The sequence below is a fragment of the Cyprinodon variegatus genome, unplaced genomic scaffold (genome assembly GCF_000732505.1).
Source record: "Cyprinodon variegatus isolate N-32 unplaced genomic scaffold, C_variegatus-1.0 Scaffold87, whole genome shotgun sequence".
In the NCBI taxonomy this organism is placed as follows: domain Eukaryota; kingdom Metazoa; phylum Chordata; class Actinopteri; order Cyprinodontiformes; family Cyprinodontidae; genus Cyprinodon; species Cyprinodon variegatus.
In genome coordinates this window covers 1094153-1117022 of record NW_015150540.1, presented here as the reverse complement: position 1 = coordinate 1117022, position 22870 = coordinate 1094153, and the positions used below count along the sequence as shown (strand labels likewise).

The 22870-nt window shown below is 34.5% G+C and overlaps 1 protein-coding gene across 4 annotated transcripts in view; it reads left to right on the top strand.

The window, feature by feature from the left end:
• The window catches only part of LOC107083900 (protein phosphatase 1 regulatory subunit 12B-like), a 27708-nt gene extending 6607 nt beyond the window's left edge, over positions 1-21101 (top strand). Inside the window, exons 6-12 of one of the 4 annotated variants that reach the window (XM_015373447.1) lie at positions 8291-8307; positions 8414-8543; positions 10972-11076; positions 11633-11683; positions 11821-11871; positions 12570-12639; positions 19712-21101. In XM_015373447.1, coding sequence (XP_015228933.1) covers positions 8291-8307; positions 8414-8543; positions 10972-11076; positions 11633-11683; positions 11821-11871; positions 12570-12611 — 396 coding nt within the window. In that variant the 3' untranslated portion in view covers positions 12612-12639; positions 19712-21101. Of the gene's footprint in view, positions 1-8290; positions 8308-8413; positions 8544-10971; positions 11077-11632; positions 11684-11820; positions 11872-12569; positions 12640-17269; positions 17532-19711 lie in introns of those variants that run through there. The other 3 variants (XM_015373445.1, XM_015373448.1, XM_015373446.1) reach the window with 3 other exon arrangements.
• The last annotated feature ends 1769 nt before the right edge of the window (positions 21102-22870 follow it).

Here is a 22870-nt window from a genome sequence, read left to right as displayed (position 1 = left end):
GTGTCAGAAATGGATAACAAAACTGCTATTTTCAATGACTACTTATTTTTGTCCAGCTTTAACATCGGTATCGATATCGGTTATCGGCTACAGGAGTTTTAAAATATCGGCATATCGGATATCGGCCAAAATCCCAATATTGTGCATCCCTATTGAAAATTGATGTTCCCATTATTGATAGGATAAGTACAGCAGGTATTCTGGGCACCCAAAAAGGGGATTCTTTTTCATCCCATAAACTAAACTTATTTTTTTTCATTGCATCTGTATGGAAATATCTCTTTTTTTTTTTCTTTAAAAATATGGTCTACTAAGCATTTAAATGACCATGGAAAATGAAACAGTTTGATGGACCTTGTAGTTTTCCCTGACTGACCGCAAGTATTCGGGGCTGAGCCTGCAAAGGCTAGCACACATTATTTGCATAATAAAGGAAGAAATGTATAAGAAATATTGGCACAGGAGGCAGACAAAAGTAAAAACAAAACATCAAGAAAGTCAAAAAATAAAAGAGGACATAAAAGAGGAAACATGATCAGTGAAAGAGAAAACATGTTTTACTTAAGTATTTTAAATAGATGAATAAAAATGTATAATAGTAATTAAGACTTTTAATGTTTTAATAAATAAAATACACATTTCTCTGTAAATATCTGGTATCTGTAATGTAATGCTTTGTTTTTACCTGAATCATTTATGCATTTCTACTTTTATTTTTTATTACTGTATATCAGAGTTGGCCCTCCATACAGCTGCTGATCCTAATATAAAAACAAATGAACAAACATAAATGTATCTTGAAGAGTTTACAATATTTTTTCAAGTAATATTGGGCAATTCTATCACTTTTTCTTTTTTGCCCATACAAGGCTATTACCTCTCACAGACCCTCAAAGAAAAGCTCTTAAGTCAGAGTTAATTACAGTTATTTGAAAAAGAAATGATACGTAATTGTGAGTTTAATTCTAATTTATGAGCACATATTTTTAAAATATGCAATCACAGCTTAGCCTCCATTTTGGTCTCCCTTTTACCTCTTACTGAATCTTCTTTGTTTTCTTGTTCTCATTTTGTGTTTTTGTTTCTTTCAAGTGGGATTTCTATCTAATTCTCTGAGCTAAGATGAGGCACTTCAGGAGGAGCTAGGCGCTGTGAACGTCTCTATAAAAGGAAGAGAAGAAAGCTTCAAAAATACAGTAGAAAAGTTAGGGGACATTTCAGACCTTTTTTTTAACAAAAGATTAATTTGGCTTTAATGTAAAGAATTTGTTGCACATATAGCTACCTCTCATTTAAACAGTTTTCCTTTTCATTTCTTTTCTTTCTTTTTAATCTGCAGTTACAAACACTTTTTTAAATTAAGGCTTGGATGGGAAGCTCAGCATGAACTCCTCCAAATAAACCTAGACGATGCCAGTTCTCTTGAATTGTCCTCATTAGTGTGACACATTTTGCTCCTTGGCTAAGGAAAAAGCACTAGTTATGCTGACATAAGAATCAATAACAGAGTTAAAAATGAAGAACATGAATACTTAGTATCATTACTGTTGTTTTATTTTTTTAATTTTAGTGGTATAGGTCCCGTCAGTGGAACAGAAGTTATTATTCAAGCATAACAATATTCATTTTTAACATGAAAGGAGGTCTGCAAATATAAACTACCATTCTAAGCATGGATTGATGGCAGTGAACCAAGAACAAGAAGTATTTGCTCCTAGTTTACATGAAACATGATATTAATAATGTCGAAGACATTTTGTAATTGTGGTTTCAAACATCTGTCAGTTTGGTTGGACTTGACAAATGTAGATGTTACTGATAATTGTTCTGCTAAGCCAAGCTATTAACACAATTCACACACAACTCCAGACAAGAGTGCAGATTATTAATAAAACATTGAAAAAATGTTTTCTTTTAATAGCATCATTCCTACAGAGAAGCACTGAAAAGCTAAATTAATAAAGACAAGGGTTTACTTTAAAGTTATATATTTATAAATATATATTTATAAATCTAGTTATATATTTATAAATACATTTCTATGTTCTGGTTTTAGCAGAAAGCTGTTTCTCCATGTCATATTGGTTCCAAAGCCAAGGAAAAATAACAAACAAACTGATTTTTGCCCTGAGTTCATTTAGTGCCTCAAAGACCAATAACAACATTCCAAAACTTATTCTTTTACAAACAGGAAACCAAGGAAACAATGTTTGAACAGAAAATGTTGAATTTCCCTTGTTTGGATCTGGACTCTGGTGGCCGCATTTTTCAATAGGCTGCAGCTACTTGATTAACTTTTTATTTTACAGACAAGTAAACATACAGTTTTAACAATCTAAATGGTAAATGCACTCTAAAAACAAATGTACCACTTTGCACTTAAATATTAATGAACTTGATATAGATGTTAGATTTAAGTCTGAATCTATTAAACAAGTGCTGATCTCTAAGCAGGCACTTTTGAAGTTGATCAAGAGAATGCCAAGAGTGTGCAAAGCAGTAATCAAAGCAAAAGGTGGCTACTTTGAAGAACCTAGAATATAAGACATATTTGTAGTTGTTTCACATATTTTGTTAAGTATATAATTCCACATGTGTTGATTCATAGTTTTGATGCCTTCATTGTGAATCTACAAAGTTCATAGTCATGAAAATAAAGACAACTTTTGGGATGAGAAGGTGTGTCCAAATATTTGGTCTGTACTGTATATAGGCATGTGATATATGGAGGTATTCAGGTTATTATTCCTATGATAAAACAATATAAATGTTTCATTAAAGCTGGAATTTAGCTTGAATAAAGTGAGAATAAATTCAGTACTTGGTGTTTTAAAACTTTAAAGCCTCAGATCACAAATATTTTATAAACTGGGGACATATAGTGAAAGTTTTGTATTAACATCATATAGCACTTGGACTAGCAGCACCTACAGTATTCCTCATCACTTTGTGAGAAGGACATATTTACTTAATGCCTCCAAGTTGTTCATGGCTCCTCATTTAGTGCTCGTCCTTTCCAAAAGAACACACACTGCTGCAGCCCCCTCCTGTTTCTGGTCTTTGCTCCACCTACCCTCTTATCCCTGTTCACATCAGTGGACAATTTTTAGCCCCCGCTGCTGAGTTTGTCCGCAGCAGAACCTCTCTGGCCGCCTGCCACGGAGAGATGCCAAAGCTGAAGAGAAGAGGGCGAAGCAGGGGACTGGGGTTGGACGAGGGGGTGGCCAAACGGAGAGAGAGTATACAACAGAGAGAAAAAGCATGAGAGGGAGGGAGATGGGTATAACTTTGTGAAACGCAAGAAGAGGCAGCAGAGAAGAGTTGTTTTCTTTGAACCTCATTTCCTAAGCATATTTTCTACAATTCTTTCTCAGGAAGACCAGGGATCATTTTTGTGTTTGATGTCCTGATTTTCCTTTTTTTTTTACTGATCTGCAAAAACTGGTTTGCTTGATCAATGATTACCACCAAATTATAAGATTCCAAAACATCTGAAATCCCTCCAAAATTAGCTGCAACTTTCTTTCAAGGTCACTAAGGAGCTTTAAGTTGGACTGGAGCCCCCATGTTAACACACACTCAAACACCTGTCTTCAGCGGATTCCCCCAGAGCGGTGTCATGGACCTCTGCAGCTTTGTTGCCTAAAGGAATCTGTGTGTCTTTTATCTGCTGACCGACCTTCAGTGAGTGTTACAGTAGAGGTGTACCTGCCTATTCAGGTTAGAGGAGGAAGATGTCAACCTATTACCCTCGCACCAAAGACCTGGCCCGCACCAGGAAATCACTAACAGATTCACCGCCATCCTCTCCATCCTATACAGACAAAAACTACAGAGTAAGCTTTTCTTCACTGGAAGTTGTTTTATTATTATTATTTACAAAAAAAAAAGTCTGGTTTGCATTCTTCTTTAAGCTGTAATTTTCATCAGTTATTTCTGTTTTTCGCTGCAAGTGGGATAATAGCTCTCTTTGGCAGTAGATACATATTTACTTGCAAACAATTTAATTTTATTACGTGAGGTATGATTAACTTAAAATTATTCCTTGCTTTACCTTAAAACTTACAGTATTTGCAGGATTCTTACTTTTTTTTTTGCAAAACAAATTGGACTGTTCAAAAATGTTTCAGCAAATGATATAGTCATATAATTTTTCTCTCAAGAAAATATGCAAAGGTATAAGTAGTTTATCCTTTTTTTCTGTCATAACTTGTCTGGTTTTACATTTTTTATCACAATGAACTTAAATATGGACATTTTACATGATTTAGTAGCATTTTTTCAAACAACAAACTTCACCTGTTGTTAGAAATGAGCTGGATTAGACCTTATAAAGAGCGATTCAGGATTTAGGTGAACTGAATCAACTGCTCTCTGTATCTAATATTCTAAATATATAAAAGAGGGAAAAGTGTTTCCTCTAAAGCAGTCAAATCGCATTTTCTGGAAAAGACTTCTGGACTGAAACATTCCTTCCATAATTTCCTGTTTTTTTTCTTCTTTTTTGGTTCTAAGTGGCCTGTTCTCTTGGGTGTAGTTTGGCTTTTTGTTTATGTCAGCTGGAGTCTGTGTGACAGAGACATTTAAAGAAAAAAAGAGGGGGCAGGGATACAATGAGATACTGTCTATCTGTTTAAGAATATCATGCAATGTTGCAGACATTCTGCACAGTTGCCAATAGTACATGTTGTGGCTCTCCAGTGGATTCTGCTCTCTTTTTATGGAAGTGTCATTCCTTCTAAGCTGTGTCCCTGGTAAAACGCAGACACTAGTTTTCCATGATGTCAGCCTTGTATAAAAAGGGGAAAGGTGGAGTGAATGGGATAGATGGATTATTCAGAGCACTTACTGTACTTTGCTGAGATTAATGGCATGTCCCAGTGAAATGTGATGAGTTGCTTCTTGGAATTGACAAGAAGATAAACTATTGGCAATGTGTTTGCATTGCTGCCTGATGCTTAACATCTAGCACATATAAATACACAGGAATAAATAACAGCGCTGATGTTTTAATCAAATGATTAAGAACATTTTGTTAGTGTTTATCCTTTTTTTTTGGCACTCCAGTGCATTTCAGTGGGAAATAAGCTGTTTTCTGATTTAAGTTTTGTCTTAGACTTAGGCTAACTTTATTGTCATTTTATATACAACAAATGTATACAAAATAAAATTATATTGCAGCTTCCAACAGTGAAATGAACATTGTTATTTAAAGTACAGCAGTGATCGTCATGTAAGCATTATAGGAGAAAAGGAAAACCAGTTTATAAAATAATGGTTAAAAGGGCCATTAATATGGAAAGGTTCAGAGCATTGCAATATAAATATTGGGCAAAATGCAGTCTGATATTGAGTTCCTTCTTTAAAAGGATTTAAAAAGTTTCAGTCATACTGGTAGTGCATAATAATGTTGCAAGTGTGATACAGTCCAAATTAGTGTTTAATAGTTTAACAGTCTGATGGCAGTGGGGGGAAAGCTACTGCAGAACTTGCTGGGCCTGCAGCGGATGCTGCGAAGCCTCTTGCCAGAGGGCAGCAGGTAGAACAGTAAGAACAGAAGTTTAAATAAGTTTAAAATTAAGTTTAAATAAGAACGATGTATATTAAAAATACATTTTTTGACACAACCATAAAATCCATGGCAGCCTGCTCTAGCTGGGCATTTAATTGTGCATGCTGCAGTATAAGATGTAAAGAAAGGTTATACTACAGTATTTCTTTATTTATTGATTGTTTTTAGAGGTGGTAATTTTTCTAAGGTAGAGTGGCAGAGCAAGTGCCCAATAGTATGATGGGTATCAGCTGTGTGACCAGAGCAGTTTTTTTCCTTTTTTACACGTGTCTTAAAAGTATCAGATTTGGGGATCTTTTTTGTTTTTGGTCCTCTTGTTGTGTGTCAGTGTATTGTTTATTTCTTTGTTTATTGTAATCTTTAAGTATTGCTTTCTTTAGTTTGATTTAAGAAGTTGGATTATCCTTGGAGCCTTTTTCTTTACACCTCATTCTTTATAGTGTACTTCTTACCTCTACTATACTGTTTGCTCTTCCCATACCATCATCTCTTCTCAGTTCACGCTTTCCTTCTGCTTCTTTCTGCTTGTCTTCATGTTGGGTTTAACTCCTTGCGACACAGTCTGATAGTAACTTGGAGAGGTTTAAAACATCTGCAACAATATTAGATAAAAAAAAAAGAAAAAAAATAAGCAAATACTTTTTTTTTTTTTTTTTTTTTACAATTCTTGAGTTTATCTTCTTGAGATACTTTTCATTTCCTTCTAAACTTTCTTCGCTGAACCTGACCTCTAGTTTCAATCAGGGACAGTAGTTTGCAGATCTTTTGCTAAATATAGAATTAGTGAAAACTTTGAGGTGAAGTTGAGGTTATAAAGTAATGCTGCATTGTAAGGAATTTTAACTGTTATGACTTGGAATCATGTCTTTTTTTTCGCTGAGATAAAATATTTTTATTAAAAAAGATCAAAAAAGTATTTTGAGTTGTTCTCTTATAATTAAAATCTTTGGGAGTTTGGTTTTGAGTTTAAACTTGTTTTGGTGGCTCTTTCTCTCTTTTTTATTTTGAAACTGAGTCCACTCTTTTATATATTTTAAAACTTCTTTGTGACCTTTAGGCTTAAGTCTTGATAAATTCATATATTTGTTTATGCTCAGTTTCTGCTTTGTGTGGTATTCTGGTTTCTGTGTTTTTGCTTCCTTAGTTCCCTCTGTGTTACAGTATTTGCCTACTTATTCAGCTATACCCTTTTATCCATCCAGCTTTCCTATTTTGGTTACTATTTCAAATTTCTTTAAGTTTTTTTTCTTTTTTACTTAACAACCTATCTACCTCTTCTTTGTATTTTGGTTCTACTCTACACCATTTCTTTAGAAATTCAAACATAGAATGTTGTTACCCAACCCTGATGACAAAATTCAGGATACTTGTTGGTAAATACCCTGCATAATTGATACAGATATCTATTCTGAGCAGCACTAACGTCAACCAACTACCTGCATTGGTCCTTGAGCCAGAGTTCAAGCTAAATGCCACAAAAAAAAAAAAAAAAAAAATATATATATATATATATATATATATATATATATATATATATATATATATATATATATATATATATACTTTTACAGTTTGACTGTTTCATTGTAATTTCCTAAAGAACAAAGTTTTGTTCACAGCCCTACAAGCAGGGTTTTGTAATGATTAATTCTCACAATCAGGGATGCAGTCACCCCTGCTGATTAATATATGAATACCAAGTCTAGATGGGCAATCCTCCTGCTGTTACACAGATGAGAGTGAAAAGGAAAACAGAAATCTGTTCTCAGCCTCTTCCTTGGCTCTTATTCACCTGAGGTCTTTTAAGTCTGCCTTTTCCTGGATAGCTCTGCAAAAGCACATGACCACATAAGGATAGGCAGCGGCTGCTAGGCTCAGTTATGTAAACACTCACTGCAGAACAGCTCCTGTGACTCCTAATGAAGAATCGTCATGCTTCAGCAAATGTGAGAACAGGGATAAGAGCTACTTTGATCGTTATGAAACCGTTTCGTTCCAAAAGTAACCTTACGATACAGGTGTTAAACATCTTTGACTGACATACAAAATTGCTGTTGAAAGACATTTTTCATGCTTTTAAAAAATTGATTCACCATTAGCATTCGTTTGTCATGATTACTGATGCAAACAGGAGGAAATCAAAGCCCTAGGGAAACCGTATATACTTTTGCTATGTATGACTGTGCTCATGCTATGAATCTGCAGCTGTACACAGATTCCCCTGATGCTTCAATAACTACAACATGTGGACACAGACTCGGCAGCATTGAAGGGACTTCTGACAACAAAAACCCTGCAGGACAGTCTGATATCAGTGAGTTGTTTGGGGTCAGTCAGTGGCCTGCCATGCCTCACTCCTGATGTCATGATGTCAGTTGTGTGCTATAGGCGTTTGGGAGGCAACAGTTACCAAAACTAAAGAGGCCAGTTAGGCACAGGCAGGCAAGAGATGAGTGAAAACAAGTGTTAAATGATATCCCCATTCTACACACAATTCCTCCTAGTACTGCAATATGGGCTCTAAACATGCAGTGCTAATTCAGCTCTCAGTCTTTCTTATTGTACCCCTTTTGTCTGAAATGGAAAATATTTATCTGCTCAGCCTTTGTTTTGACTATCAAACAAACAAATCTGGATCCACTTCAGAAGTGTTTAAACTGTGTTGTTCTCAGCTATGATTCTCAATGATCCTGATATGTCTTTTTTTTTCTTTTCCAGCATGAAAGACTGTTGAGGTAAGGATAAAACATTTTACTTATTGAAGTTTTGTGTGTGTGTGTGTGTTTTTTTTTAACATATACAGCTGTGTTGTGTACTGAGGTTGAGCTCTGTTGACTTCAGATATGACTCTACTGGAGAAAATGCCACAGACAAACCTTTGGGCCGCACCAGCTCTTACACAAGAAGAGAGGCGAGGCTGGCAGCTCTCAATAAACAGGAGGAAGACTCCACTGCCAAAGACTATAAGAAGGTAGTAACCCAATCAAATAAGCCCTCCCTCTGACTAATTTTAAGCTGCTGTTTTGAACAGTCTTACTGCCTAAAATATTTTATTCATTCCCTAAAATTTACATTACAATGAAAGCCCTTGGGACCTACAGTATCAGATTAAAGAATCGTGTTCTTTTTATTCAATCTTGAATATTTAAAACAGTGATGAACTGAGTAATTTAACTTTTAGAATAGAATACAAAGTAGAATAGAAAATCCCTTTATTGTCACACACTGGGGAAATTGTGGTGTTACAACAACAGAAGACTATAGCAAACGTGGTCACACAAATGTGGGCCATAAAAAGTGTACAAAAATAATAGAATAAGTGACAGAGTTGAAAAAATAAACAAAACAAAAAAATAAAATACATTCCTATGAAAAGATATTGGCAGAAATCAGTGCTATTTTAGCTGGATTTCCTTCCTTCCTTCCTTCCTTCCTTCCTTCCTTCCTTCCTTCCTTCCTTCCTTCCTTCCTTCCTTCATTAACTGCTGCATATCATATCGTAACATCCATAAAAAATCTCTTTCAACAGCATCCAATATAAATGGTGTGTTAATTCAATTTACTTCAATTCAGATACTGTTTAATCAAATAATACAGTTAGACTAGTTTAAAGTTTTCTATCTACTGTTAGAAAAACAAGCTGATTGCATTGACTCAACAGCAATCCCTCACAAAAAGGCTGTAGTTACTTACAGTACTAAACATTTAAGTCAGTGTAAGTAACAGTACAAATGTGGTTTCAGCTGACAGTAAAAAAAATTTGCTGTTAGGTTTTGTGATCTTGTAGGACACATTTTGATGGATCTAAAATGGCCTCTGTTATAATGGCCTTCTGGCCCCTTTTCCATAGATGACACATTTGTTGAATGCAAAGCTTGTGGTTGTGCTGTCAGCATATTCTCCCACCTAAGCTATGGATCACTGCAGCTCCATCAGATTTACACTAGGCCTTTTGGATACTTCTATCATTAAAAGCTTGTCTTGTTAGGATTTGTAATTACAGGTTATTGGTTCTGTCTGGGTTGGTTTGCTGTTGTGCAATTTTCTTTTTTTTTATTTTTAGAGGATAGATTAATGAGTGCAGAGTGAGATATAGGAACTAAAGATCTTGTGTTATAATCTAACCCTGCATTAAATTTCTCTACAACTTATCCTTGTATTGTGTGTTCCTGGCTCTTCGTGATGATATCGCCTTACTAATCTTCTTTAACACACTCCTGAGTAAAGGTGTGTGCATCCCATGTGACAAAATGTGAAAAGGTTAAAGTTATATGAATGCAAGGTATGCTAGACCAGCATGGTTTTAAGACTTTTACATTTGCAATTAGAAGAATACAATGATAACCCTATATCAGGGATCTTAAAATCAAATCCTTAAGGGTCCTTAAATCCTGCCACTCTATCTTACAATCTCAGCAAATGAGCTCACATTAGAGTCAGCTGTGTTGAAGCCGAGGACCCTGAAATCATAGGATGGGTTGGTGCATAGAAAACATTATTTTTTTTTTATTTCATGTTTTACTTTTCTTAAACTGATCAGTGTGTTGATATTTTTAAATGTTTAATCCATTACCTCCTGTGTTACTGTGATATTTTTTTATTGCTGAATCAGATAGGTCATGCAATCAAGTTAAACTGTTATGTGGGTACATTTTGTTTCCCTTTTTGTCTGGTCAAGTTCTAATCATGCATCACCTTAATCACCTAAAGATTCCAACATGAAAATGGTCCCGTTAAATTTGATGAATTTTTTAAAACATGTCTGAAGAACTTTTCTTCTAGAAATGATAAAATACCTACTTATTTCTCTTCTGTCAGAGATATTTATGGAATATTCCAACTCTGACCACAACTGGCCACTCCAGAAAAGGACACACCTTTTCCATCTCTTTCTTATGCTATGTACATCAAAGAATTAGGGAAAAATTTACCTAACAGGGTCACCCCAGACAGTAATAAAAAAAAAAAAAACCCAGGACATATTTTAGAATAGCTTTAACCCTGCATTTGCAAATGGGGCCCAGGAGAAAATACTCAAAGATAATAATCATGACAATATTTAAACTGGAAAACACCCGACAATTACAAGCACAAAAAGGAAAGAAACCCCAGTCTTAAAGCTACAGTGTGTAATAATTACAGGGATATACAGTCAGAAATGGTTGCCTTAGAATTTGTTATTTATAATTACATAGGAGCGGGTCTCGCAGCCATGGAGGAAGACATCTTTGCGCTACGGCAGCGCAAAAATAAAGCACCTTAAAGCTACAGTATACCAATTTCATGTTATTTGTTATTTATCAATTAAACTTTTTTTTATCTGCAATAATTAATTTAAAGTTTAAAGTAAAACTTATTCAAAGCTACTTCCTTTTTTTTCATTTCTGTTTATATTTTAGATGTATACAGAAGCTTTGCAAGAGAATGAAAGACTCAAGTCTAAGCTGCAGGACAGCAAACAGGAGTTAGTGAAGATCCGTTCCCAACTGGAGAAAGTTGCTCAGGTAATTTCTTTTTACGAATTCACAAAGACATGTAATCAGAAAATGAAAATAAATTTTCTCCATCATATTTTTCACCAACGATGCTAAAACGACAGTGTTGCCTTGCTGCAAGAAGCTCCAGCCTGTCTGTTTCCTCATACTTTTTACATGTTCATTCCATAAATTGGGAAAGGCTGTCTACCATGATCTACAGTAAATACATGACAGTTTGGTTACCTTATTACTCTGAATTGCAGATATGCATAAATGTGCCTGTGCATGGTTGTATGTCATGTGTTGGACTGGCAACATCTCAAGGATCTACCATACATCTTATTCAATTGCTGCTAGAAATAGGCACCGGTCCCTCTGTAATACTGCAAGAACTTAGACTTAGAAAACCTTTATTATCATTTTGAAATGAAATGAAATGATGTTGGTTACAGCTTCCAACAGTGAAATAAGCAGCTTACAGCAGTGAAATGAACAAGCAGGTATTGATGATAAATGGGGAAAAACCTTCTCAAAATGATTCTAGAGATCAATTGCATGTAACATCTGCTTTTCAAATTTGTAGAGGCAGGACAGACTTTCAGAGCGATCTACAGTTCTTGAAACAGAGAAAAGGGTAAGTTTTTTGAAACTGGTTGATTCCAAGGTATATAATTTGATCACGCTTTTTCACTGAATATCAAGATGTGGATACCTTGATATTTTTGTGGTTGTCCTCCTCTGATACTCTTTTTCTGTTTCATTTATTTACAGGAAAAACAAGCTCTGGAGAAAAGAGTCACAGACATGGAAGATGAAGTAAAGGTCAGTCTTTGTAACACCAAATTCTGTGCAGCCACCCTGGGATTATACAGTATACCTGTTTTTGTCAGAGAAACAAGCTACAATTCATTTGTCTCATTGATGTTTTCACCATGAGCAGTTCTTGACAGTATGGCGCTAATGCAGAGCTGCTCCCAGTCCTGTTATAGACTAGCTATAAAGTGTTTTCACCGAGCAGAGCAAACATATAGCCCTCTATAAACTTGGTGGTCAGTGAAGTGGATTTGGAGTCAAGGGGAGGAGAAGGATTACGCTTCAGACTCATTAGACACACTGTTGTGCAATGCCACTTCCTGCCTTGTGTTGCAGCTCCCTTGCTCCAATTCTTCCACTGTCCGGGTGAACATTGTGACCTAGTTCCATCTGAATACCAAAACCCATCAAGAGCTTCTCTTGTGAGACATTCCAGAATACATTCTGCCTGACATAGAAACCCAGGGAACAGCATCAGACAAAATTCACGTTTGAGTGTAGGATTATGTTATTATATTTAAATTCATTACGTGTAATTAAAAATTTCAACAACATTTTTTTAAGCTTAATGCATTTAAACTAGTTGGCTTAGATGTCAGAACAAAATCCAATTAAGCAATAGTTTATAAAGGTATAATATATCAAAAAAGCAGCATGAAATACAAGCAACCGGTGTTTGAACCCAGCTTTATCCTGGTTCCCTTCAGCAGGCACCCACAATGCGCTTCCGCTGTGGGTACCAGCCCTGAGACATGGCTTTCTCAGGGAAGGGGGATGGTGAGTGCTCGCCCTGATGCTTATGAAAGATTAAAACCCACCCATCACCTCACATGTAATGCTTTGATAAAGTACAGGGCATGCATACACTTGCATTTGTTATCCTTTTAATTCTATCAGTACCTCACTGTTTGAGAGTCACAACTTTTGGTATGAGGCACCTCAAGAGACCACTGTTGTTTGCACCTCTGTCACACCTGTTTGTTCGCACTGAGACAGCTATATAGTCTCCAACACAAGGGGGAACTGTTCAGTTATAATCTGCAGCAAATATAGAATCCGAAAAGTGGCACATCTCACTTGTTTATTGATTACAACCTACAGTACTAAAGCAGAATATTAAAGGGTTATTATATTTAGCAATTATTTCTGTAGATGTGGTTGATTATGATATACAGCTAATGAAAACCAACAATCCATCAGAGTTTTTCATAGGAAACATGGCTGTCTTAAGGATATTTTTGAGCTGAGCATCGGAAGGTGGTTGTAAATACTTATTTATCTAGATTTTTCTCGTTATTATTCCATGCACTACACCTATATCTTCTTTCTTTTTTATGTCTCTTTTTAAATAAAGCCCACTATTATTTCTTTCAACCTTTCTCCTTCTTGGGACACAAAGTTCATTTCCCCCCTAAATGTGCAAACGACAGTATTGCATATTAACACATTGCTCAACACAGCAGCTGTTTTCGGGTCCTTTCAAACTTGAATGCTCTTTCCCTACCTTCAAAGTTTGCTCTGTGTCTATTGGTAGGGCAGTAGCTTGTGTGTTCATCTGACTGTAAGTCTATGACATTGTCTTAAGGGTGCAATGTTCACATTTTCATAACACTTTGCTTGCCTTTATATGAAAATAAGGAGGTAAATGTGTTTGAATACAGAGTCACTACACTCATTGAAATTCATGGCCTGACTGTGTATGTTCAATGTAATTTTAACATACTTTCAGCTGTTAGGCTGAAATGTGCAATACAGAACCCTGGGGAGGAACCCCAGATGTTAGTCAAAGAGCTGATATGCTTTAAAAAACTAGTGTCGGCCTAAATGTCAACATGGTAGTAAAATTTTATTGTGATGGCTCACGACTCTGAAATATGCTGGACAGAAATCTGGGAAAGATAGTAAAGAAGTTTTTACCCTAAAATATGGGCCAACTAAAAAGCCCATAAACTAATTCATAGATTTATGAATGCAAATCTCTAACTAACTACATCGACATCTGATTCCTTAGTATTAACATCGCCTCAAGTGTGCTTGCCCTTTTTAATTGTCATCATGGAATGCTCATTTAACCTTGTGTCTATGCTTTTGAGGATGTGAAAAGGTGGTAATCCCAACACTGCCTTTTTATCTCAATAGAAAACACTTGACCTGCACCAGCCATGAAATCAGAAATGTGACAGGTGTAGCCCAGAACTAAACTTCTTTCTTTTAGTTGTGTACTTTTCTCAGCACACTTTATTATTTGTTCAACTTAAATCGTCATTGATATACTTGGAGGAAAGACTATGTGAAAAAGTACTTACTAATAGCAATAAAGATTAGTGGTTTTGCCCTATTTTGGACAGTATGCTTGGACTACTGTTAAGTCAGTAGTCCTACCCATAATTGTGTAGGCCATAATAGGACATTGCTGAAGTGTGTGGCACTCAGCCAGGGGAGCAAACAGGGGCTTAAATACACACAGCTCTCCTCAGGCTGCATTAGGGAGGAAATGCCCGTTAAAGGTTCAGAGAGAGAGATTGTCAAAGCAAAGAAGTTGGTTTTAGATGACACAATTTAAATATTGCTAATTTCATTGTGTTATTTTTACAAAAGTCTGCTGTAACCCAATCTAACAGCTACGGCTGCAGGCCTTATTTCATTGAGAGGTAACAAATGCTTGTTTATTTATTAATTTTTTCCCCATCCTCTTATTTTCCTAACCTGCAAAGAATATGTGCACATTGTTCTTAGGCGTGCTAAAGTATTTGTTTCCTGTCTGAGATATTAAGGCAAGAGCTAAAGTTTTACTAATGCTAAGAGGGTAGCTTATGTCTGCTCTGCTAACTACCTTGGTAGTTCAGTTTATACTATGTTCATTTGTAGAATGTCTCTCATAAACATAAGTACTTTATTTTTACCATTGATGCTTGCCGCTGTGACTTAGAGGGGTTGATAAACAGCCCTGCAGCTGTTAATTCCTTTATTTTTAGCTTACCCCTGGTGTGACGTCTTCACAACAGCTGATTATTCACCAAAGTGCAATTCCATGTCAATTTTTTGCAGTCATCCTTACTCTGAAGGCTAGTTGATTTAAAATTACAAATTAACATTAATAATCATAAATCAACATATCATTTTTGAAACATTATTTGAGCAAAATTATTTTTCCTGTTCAGATAGATATTTGTTTTAGTAAAAATACAAAAAGTCCATAGGTTTTACCCAAAATGAAAAATCAATTCAAGTTTTGTAAAGTCTAAAAGACTAAAATAAATACTCCTAGGGAGTAAAACTTACTCAGCCACTTCCAAAGCAATTGCCTGTCAACACAAAGGTTTGCAACATACTTGGAAATGTGGTGTCTCATGGGAACTGAGCATTTCTCATATAAGACCTTGTTGCTTAAAGATACATATTTACACTCGTGTTATCACTCCATTGCTTTTCTTTTACTGTTAATTGTTATTATTAATTGTTCCTACAATCATTATTATTCTTTAGCTCAATATTTTTCTTTCTATTCGTTTAAATTTTCCATAGTAGCCTAGTTGGATATTAGTAGCCAAATCAAAGAATTTATATTTTAACTGGAAGTTGAATTGTTTTACTAATTAACTATTTGTTTTAAAGAGAATGTGTTTAAAAATGTGTAAAGCTTGTTTCAGAATGCTAGTCCACAAGTTTACTTCTTAATCTATAGTTCTATAATCGCACAGCTCACTACATTGATATCATAAAACAATAATTAACAGTTTGAGTGCTGTTTGTCCATTAGTTTCAGATAAATAAGTGATGCTATGACTTGTTAAAATTGCCCAATTCTAATTAACTACTTAACTACTTAACTTACTTAACTACTCTTGAACATATTAATGGGTTCTAATACCCAAACCAAAACTGTTTTTTTTTGTTTTTCCAGAAAAAGTAGAAAGGCCTGTTTTATGGTTTATGTAATACTCACATATCTAATCTGACAAACTGTTGGTTTCCATCAGCTGTGAGTCATAATCTTTAAAATGAACAAAAACTAAAAATTAAATATGTCACTGCATGTTTGATAAATCTATGTATGAGTTTCAGTTTTTGAACTGAAAATTACTGAAACTAATTATGTTTCAAGTAATGTACCTGGATAGAGATGTTGGATTCTGCTACTATATAGGTAAATAAATTAAGTGCTTTAATATCAAAGCTATTGATTTTATGTATGAGCAGCTTAAAATAATAATAAAACAACATCATTGCAATAGTAGCCCATCACTGTCCAAATTGTGGAGGCTGTTATTCTTCTTGCAACAAGCAGAGTTTTATCTTTCGTATGGTTTTGTCTGGGCAATGTGTCTTCCAGAAAAAAAAAAAAAAAGAAGACAGGTTCTATGTTATACATGCAGTAGTTTCAGCTGCTTCTTGCTTGTGACTCTGATCATTCCTAATTGTTTTAAATATCCTGTGTGTGTCTTTTATAAACATTCTCATAATATAGCTGAATTATTCTTGACAGAATCAAAATAATTTGCAGAACCTTAGAAGTTAATTCTTCCCTACTCCATATCAAAGGTCTACATTTTAAACAGGAGGAATAAAGGATACCGGTCATTACATATGCTTACCTCACACTGACTTTTTTTCTCCACTTCTGTTGCCAAGGACTTGGAAAGTTGGCTAAAAGCTGAAATGTTTTGGTCAAATGCCAGGAGAATTTTTCAGCTTTTGCTGTTGAACTCTAAACCCAGAGTGTTTTAAATTAGGCTAATGAGTCTGTTTGGTTTTCTAACCAGTAAACAGAGTTTTAATGTAAACACCTCTTTTTTATATTCACAAAAACAAACATGTTCCTAGCTGGCCAAGGTTTTTTGGTAACTTGTCTAATGATCATATGATGAAAGAGGCAAATCAATATCAATTTGTCAGAGTGAGTGTTGAAGCTTTCCATTGACTCCATCTGTCTGACTTCTGTGGTTTCCCCACAGACATAGTGTCAAACCTCAGACTTTTCTTTCGGGCTACACTGAGGTTAACCTCAAACAGGCAGCCAAGAATAAAGAGGGGGATTGTTTAATACTTTGCTTGTTAGTTTATTGCAGTGAACTCTTGTGCAAAGTCTCAAAGATTTAGTATAGCTTTGTGAATGTCTCTGAACAATGATTCAAGGCCAATTTCAAACAAGGCATTCTCCATAAGATTTAGATGTTGTAATTTCTCTTGCATATTTTATTTGTTTATTTATTTTTTTGGTATCCCTTCAAATAATCCCTATTTGGTAAATGTATATTTAGATGCAACTTTCGCTATTTCATTTCCTCTGTGTATGCATGCTTGTATGATTGAAGATGGACTTTGTCAGTGTTCTTTTTGCAAATGCCTTTCTCCCCCCTGCTCTGTTTGCTTGCTCCTCTCTATATCTCTCTCCTCATGTATGCAGGCTTTCCCAGCCTTGGCCCAAGTCCAGGCTTTGCGGAGAGTGAACGAGTGTCTCCTGGCTGAGAACAGAGCCATGCTGCGTGTCCTAACTCGCCTCTCTGAGACAGCCTCCATGCCAGAGACAGAGGACCTCTGATCCTCGGGATCTTCTAGCCTATTTCCTCCCTATTGTTCTCTTCTTCAGCCCTTTAAGTTTTAGTCTTCTCTTTCCTTCTGGCACTTTTACAGCTTCCACCCTTCCTCCTCCACTGTCCTCCCCTCAGGCAGGTCCCAAACCCCTTTGAATGCTTGCTTTTTTGCATGTTTTTAATTTTTTCCTAATGGCATTAAAAGAGCAAAATTTTGCCCATGGAAAAACTGCTATAACAATAGCTATACTAATTTAAAATGACTAATTAACTATTTGCTTTAAGTTGAAATGTGGATAAAGATCTGTTGTGTTCCAGATCATTGCAGGCTACTGGAGCATTGTGATTTTTACAGAACTGACATGTTTTCAATATTTGTATGATTGTCTAATCAATTATTTTTGCAATGTGTTGCATTGCATTTTATTTATATTTCTTTAATTTTGGGGATCACATTTATCCTTGATTTTAATTAGATTTGAAGCCTGTACGTTTTTAGAATTGTTAATATCTTACACTCATTTACTGCCATTAAGTCATCAGTGGGTTATTGGATTGATAATAATAAATAAAGCCTTGAAACACTGATAGGCTCTTAGGACCATCCCCTTAAGCAGAGTTTCAGTTAAATTAAAATAAATCAAATATCTACTATTCAATCAGAACCAGCAGAATAAAATTCTAAAAGGTCTTTAACTTTTTTCAACATTTTTACATTTCAAATGTTATTAAAAAGTTTTAAAAGAATAAATGGTTCTAAGGTGGAATTCGCTTTTATTATGAGCAATAAAAAAAAATTCTGCTGTATTGACATCTGTATTTATACAGGGAGATCAAAATTGGAACAATTAATGCATGTACTACATGAAAGTAGTGTAAAAACTAAAACTATTTCAGATATTCAAATGAGTGCTTAATCTATTTTCATACTGTTTATCGTGATTTCACACAGGTACTATCCACATATTGTAAAGTAACCAATAACATCAGTTTAAAGAACCAAATTTGACAAAGTTCTACTGTTTATAAACTACATTCATATGAGCCATTATGACTACTTTATTTTTTTGGTTGATGATGTGAGATTATAAAAAATGTGTCCTTCTCTTTATGTTGAAATTTATCATGGGCAAAAATAGCTATAAAAACTTACTTGGTTTAATGTAAAAATATAATTGCCTTTTTGGCAGATTATGAATTAACTGTGACTTATATTTTGAGTGCAGCGTTAATGGTTTCACCCACATAGCTACCAGGCCTGTAGAATCAATAAATGATTTATTTAGAACCTTTCTGACAGCACAAAGAAGAAAAGTTTGCACACATCAAGAGCCAGTGACCACAAAAGAGTAAACCTTGGAAGGCTCAGCAAAAATACCATCTGTAACAGAGATCCATGATCAGAACTGCTGGCTGTAAAAAACACAAATTTCTACCTCACAATATATGTAGATATGTAGAAATATGTAGATGATCCAAATTTTCTAGGGAAAATAATTTCCAAACTACTGTGATGAACATGGAACTCTGTCTTTGAAGGGAGTGAGAAATAGTTCTCTCCTTTTTCATCCTTGACCCGTTTTCATGTCTAGTTATTAGATTTGGGGGGAGATTAATTTATCATGAGGAGCTTACTTAAAATTCATCATTATCCGAGAACTGTGTTTTGTATTCTTTCTCTTAGGGGGCTTTTTTAATGGCACTGCACAGGTGTATTCAGCCACTTTAATAAAAAAAAAAAATGTTCTTGTAGTTTTACAAAGTGTAAGCCGAAATACACTTCTTTAGAAGCATTCGGGTTCAAGTGTTATCATTGCTCAGTTTTGGTCATTATGACAGAAAACAGACAAAAAAATTCAGGACATGTCCGATTATTTTTGCCAATTTGTTGTTTTGGAGTTGTACTGTATCTTGTGCTGTATGAGTAAAGAGTTGTTGCTGGATTTATCTTTCAAGATAAACATATTTTAAAGAGGAATACATGTTTTTAGTCACTGTTTCCCTTAAGATTCAGATTTAAAAACTTTAAATTTTCTCACTTTTATTCACAACTTTTTTCAGAGCATCCTGTCATTTCACTTCTCAACGCATGACCAATTCTTACAAAGCAAACACCAATAGCCTCAAACTCTACCAAAACTCTTGGCCACTATGTTGTGGTTCTTTTAGAATATTTTTAATTACAGTGGTTGATTTGGTCATTGCAAAACCTATTTTTTTTTGTATCATAAACAACTGCTACTAAAGTTTTTTCAACTATATACAAGGTAAATGTAACCACTCTAATATTACATATTTCTATTTTCTTTCCACAGGTCTTAAAAGAACTTAAGTCAGACAACCAGAGGCTGAAGGATGAGAATGGGGCTCTCATTCGAGTCATCAGCAAGCTGTCCAAGTGAAAAGATATCTACAGCTTTTCTTCTGGTGCTTCACTCTTCATACAACTATTTAATTATTCACAAGTTTAGTTATAATTATTTTCCTTTAAGTGTTTTTCATATCCACAAGGGACCAAGTTTACCACTTGGAAGGCTGTTTCTCATAAAGCATAAACACCCTCTTTACACCTTTACAGCACCAAACTTTGATGTATTATTAGGGGATAGTTTGCATGGACCAACAAAAACTGGTGCACATCCTTGTAGTTGAAGAACATGGATTACATTAATTTTTAAATATTTGAAAAATGTGCATTCAGTCACCTTTTTTTATATTAAAACTGCAAGTCTTTGAGGTAGGAACTGTGTATCTTTGCAGCACTTCCAGTGTAACCGTTGACCTCTAAGTTACTTTCAGTACTAATTCTCCCCTTGCCTGGTCTAGAGGTTTAGAAGGATGGTGAAGTCTTGATAGATTTTCAGTTGTTCCAAACTTTTGATTTATGGACCCTTTTTTTTAATAACTTATCCCAGCTATAAACATTTCAATAACTCTATCCCTGACCTACCTGGTGTATTCATTGGTTTCCATGATGCTGTTTATTGTGTGACGACTTCGAAAAATACTTTCATAGATCAGTGGTATTAAATTAAGGGTGGCCAAAAGGTGCAAACACACTGCAAATAGATCAATAGTGTTTGCAGTACTTTATGTATTTGCAACTTTCAGCCACTGTATACATTGACTTATGAAAGCAGGAACTTGCACAATGTTTTTTAAGGTGTGATGATGAAAGGAGTTGAACGTGTATTTCTCAACACAAATGAAAACCATGTATCCTTTTCTCACGACTTTACAGCTATGAGTTACTTTAAGATGCTCTGCATATAAAATCCCAAATAAATAAATTAAAATTTGTGGTTGTCATTTGAGAAAATGCTGAAAAATGAGGAGTCTTTTTTTCCCCCAAAAGATATTGTACGTTTAAGGTCCAGTTCAAGCAAACTAAGGTTTGCTTAACCTTACACAGTAATATATTATATCATATACTGTTGTACTGATGGTTCATGTTGTTGATAGACATTGCAGCACATTTATTTATTAGTTCTTAACAGTTGGTTATGTTACTGGAATTAATTAATAGACTTGGAAATAAATGTTAAAAATGTCTCCCATATTATGTTGAGAATAGAAAATGTGTTCCTATAAAGAGTAGTAAAACCTAAACATAAATATTTGGGATTAGGTTTGGGTGAATTGAGAATTTCCTCTGATATAACTTAGCTAAGCAAAGTCTAGTGCCTCACAGATATGGAATTCATATCTTCAAAACTCCCCAACATTCTAAGAGACACAAAACACATTTATTCTAAACCAAAAGGACAGAGTACAGGGCACATCCATTCAGTTGATTTTGTTTACAAACAACCCTGAACGCAAAAAAAAAAAAAATTATAAAATTTGTCATCCCAAATCTCACTGAAAGTACTGCATTCTAAAGAGACATCTCTGTCAATAAAAAAAATCAGATCAATATGAATTCCTTTATAGAAAAACAGTAATTTTTACACATAGGTCTCATTTTGTTGCTTCAGAAGAGTTTTAATTTAATGGCTGATCTTATGCAACATTTTAAATATAATTAAAAAAAAAACTATATCTTCAACCAAAAACAGTGCCGTTATCTGATGGAACGCACACGCAAAGTTCAATGCAACAGTATTTTAGGTCCTGACAAGCAGCTTGTCTGCATGCTCTCCTAAAATTGGAAGTTTTAGGAGAGCATGTTTGGTAATAACACAGTTTTTATTTTTTTGAAATGTTTCTGGGCAGCATTACTTTGTTGCCAGCAGCACTGAGCTTATAAACCATATATAAAAGGTTAGTATTTAAATTTATTCAAAGACATTAGAAAAACTGACTTTTGACTCCATATAAGAAAACACCCAATAACAATGTGAAATCTTATAAGACTAAAATAAATGATCTGCAGAAGACTGGGGTAACGTTATTGTTGCTGACAGAAGGCTAAATTTAAGGTTTTGCCACAAAATATTAAGTTAAGGGTACCATCATTTTGTCCAGGCCTGTTTTATGATTTTATTTTTTTAGTATTCTGTTGAAGCATGGTTGTAAAGCAGTGTCTTCATTTCATTTCTTTATTTTCATAAATCCTTTATTTATTATAAACATTTTTCTTTCATTAAAAGAGAGATACGAACAATGCTGTCCATGTTTGTAATGCTATTGTATAGTATGGGATCAATATTACCTTTTTCTTCAACAACAGTCACATAAAGCTTGGCAATGATCTGGATATTTACCAGTACTGTCCAAAAAGTCATATTCATAAAGGAGGAAAAGAAGCTGCAGTAATGCTAATCAGTTCTAAGCTAAAAAAAAACTTACAAAAGATTAGAAAAACTGTAAATTGCTAATTTCCTTTTTTAGAAAAGGATGACCTATGGAAGTCCTAGAAGCCAAAAAAAAAAAATACAGATTATAATTTCAAAATGTTTACCTATAGATTCTTTTTTGGGCATTTTAATACATATCATTCAAGTGTTTCATTTAAAGTGAGGGTGGTGGGGCGCTATCAAAGATATTAGGGGTCCATCTTTCAATTGAGCAAATATTTCTGTATTGCTCATATCTAATAATATGCATTTATTTTGAAGTCCATTCCTGTTTCACAGAAGGAAACAGCAATGGACTTATTGAAATCTGAAGACAGAGTTATCACTTTTATTTTTCATAAATATTGATTTCATAGATCTAGGCTTCAATTTAATTAAAGTGGATTCATGACATTATGAATTTGGCAAATGGCAAAAATAATGGTTATGCTAATGATATAAACAAAAGAACAAAAGCATGGTGTTGCATGATGTTGAAAAGTTTCATTTGTAACTGTTACTTTTATTTAAGCTAAAGTCTTAAATGTTTAGTCAGGTGATTGTTCCAAAAGTTTAAAAGACAATTAATGCTTTACAGTATTTAATTTTTCATGTTTTAAATTAATAATTGACTGACATCTACAACTTTAAATTTTAATGATTTGATTATTAGCCCACTATATCCATATTAATTAA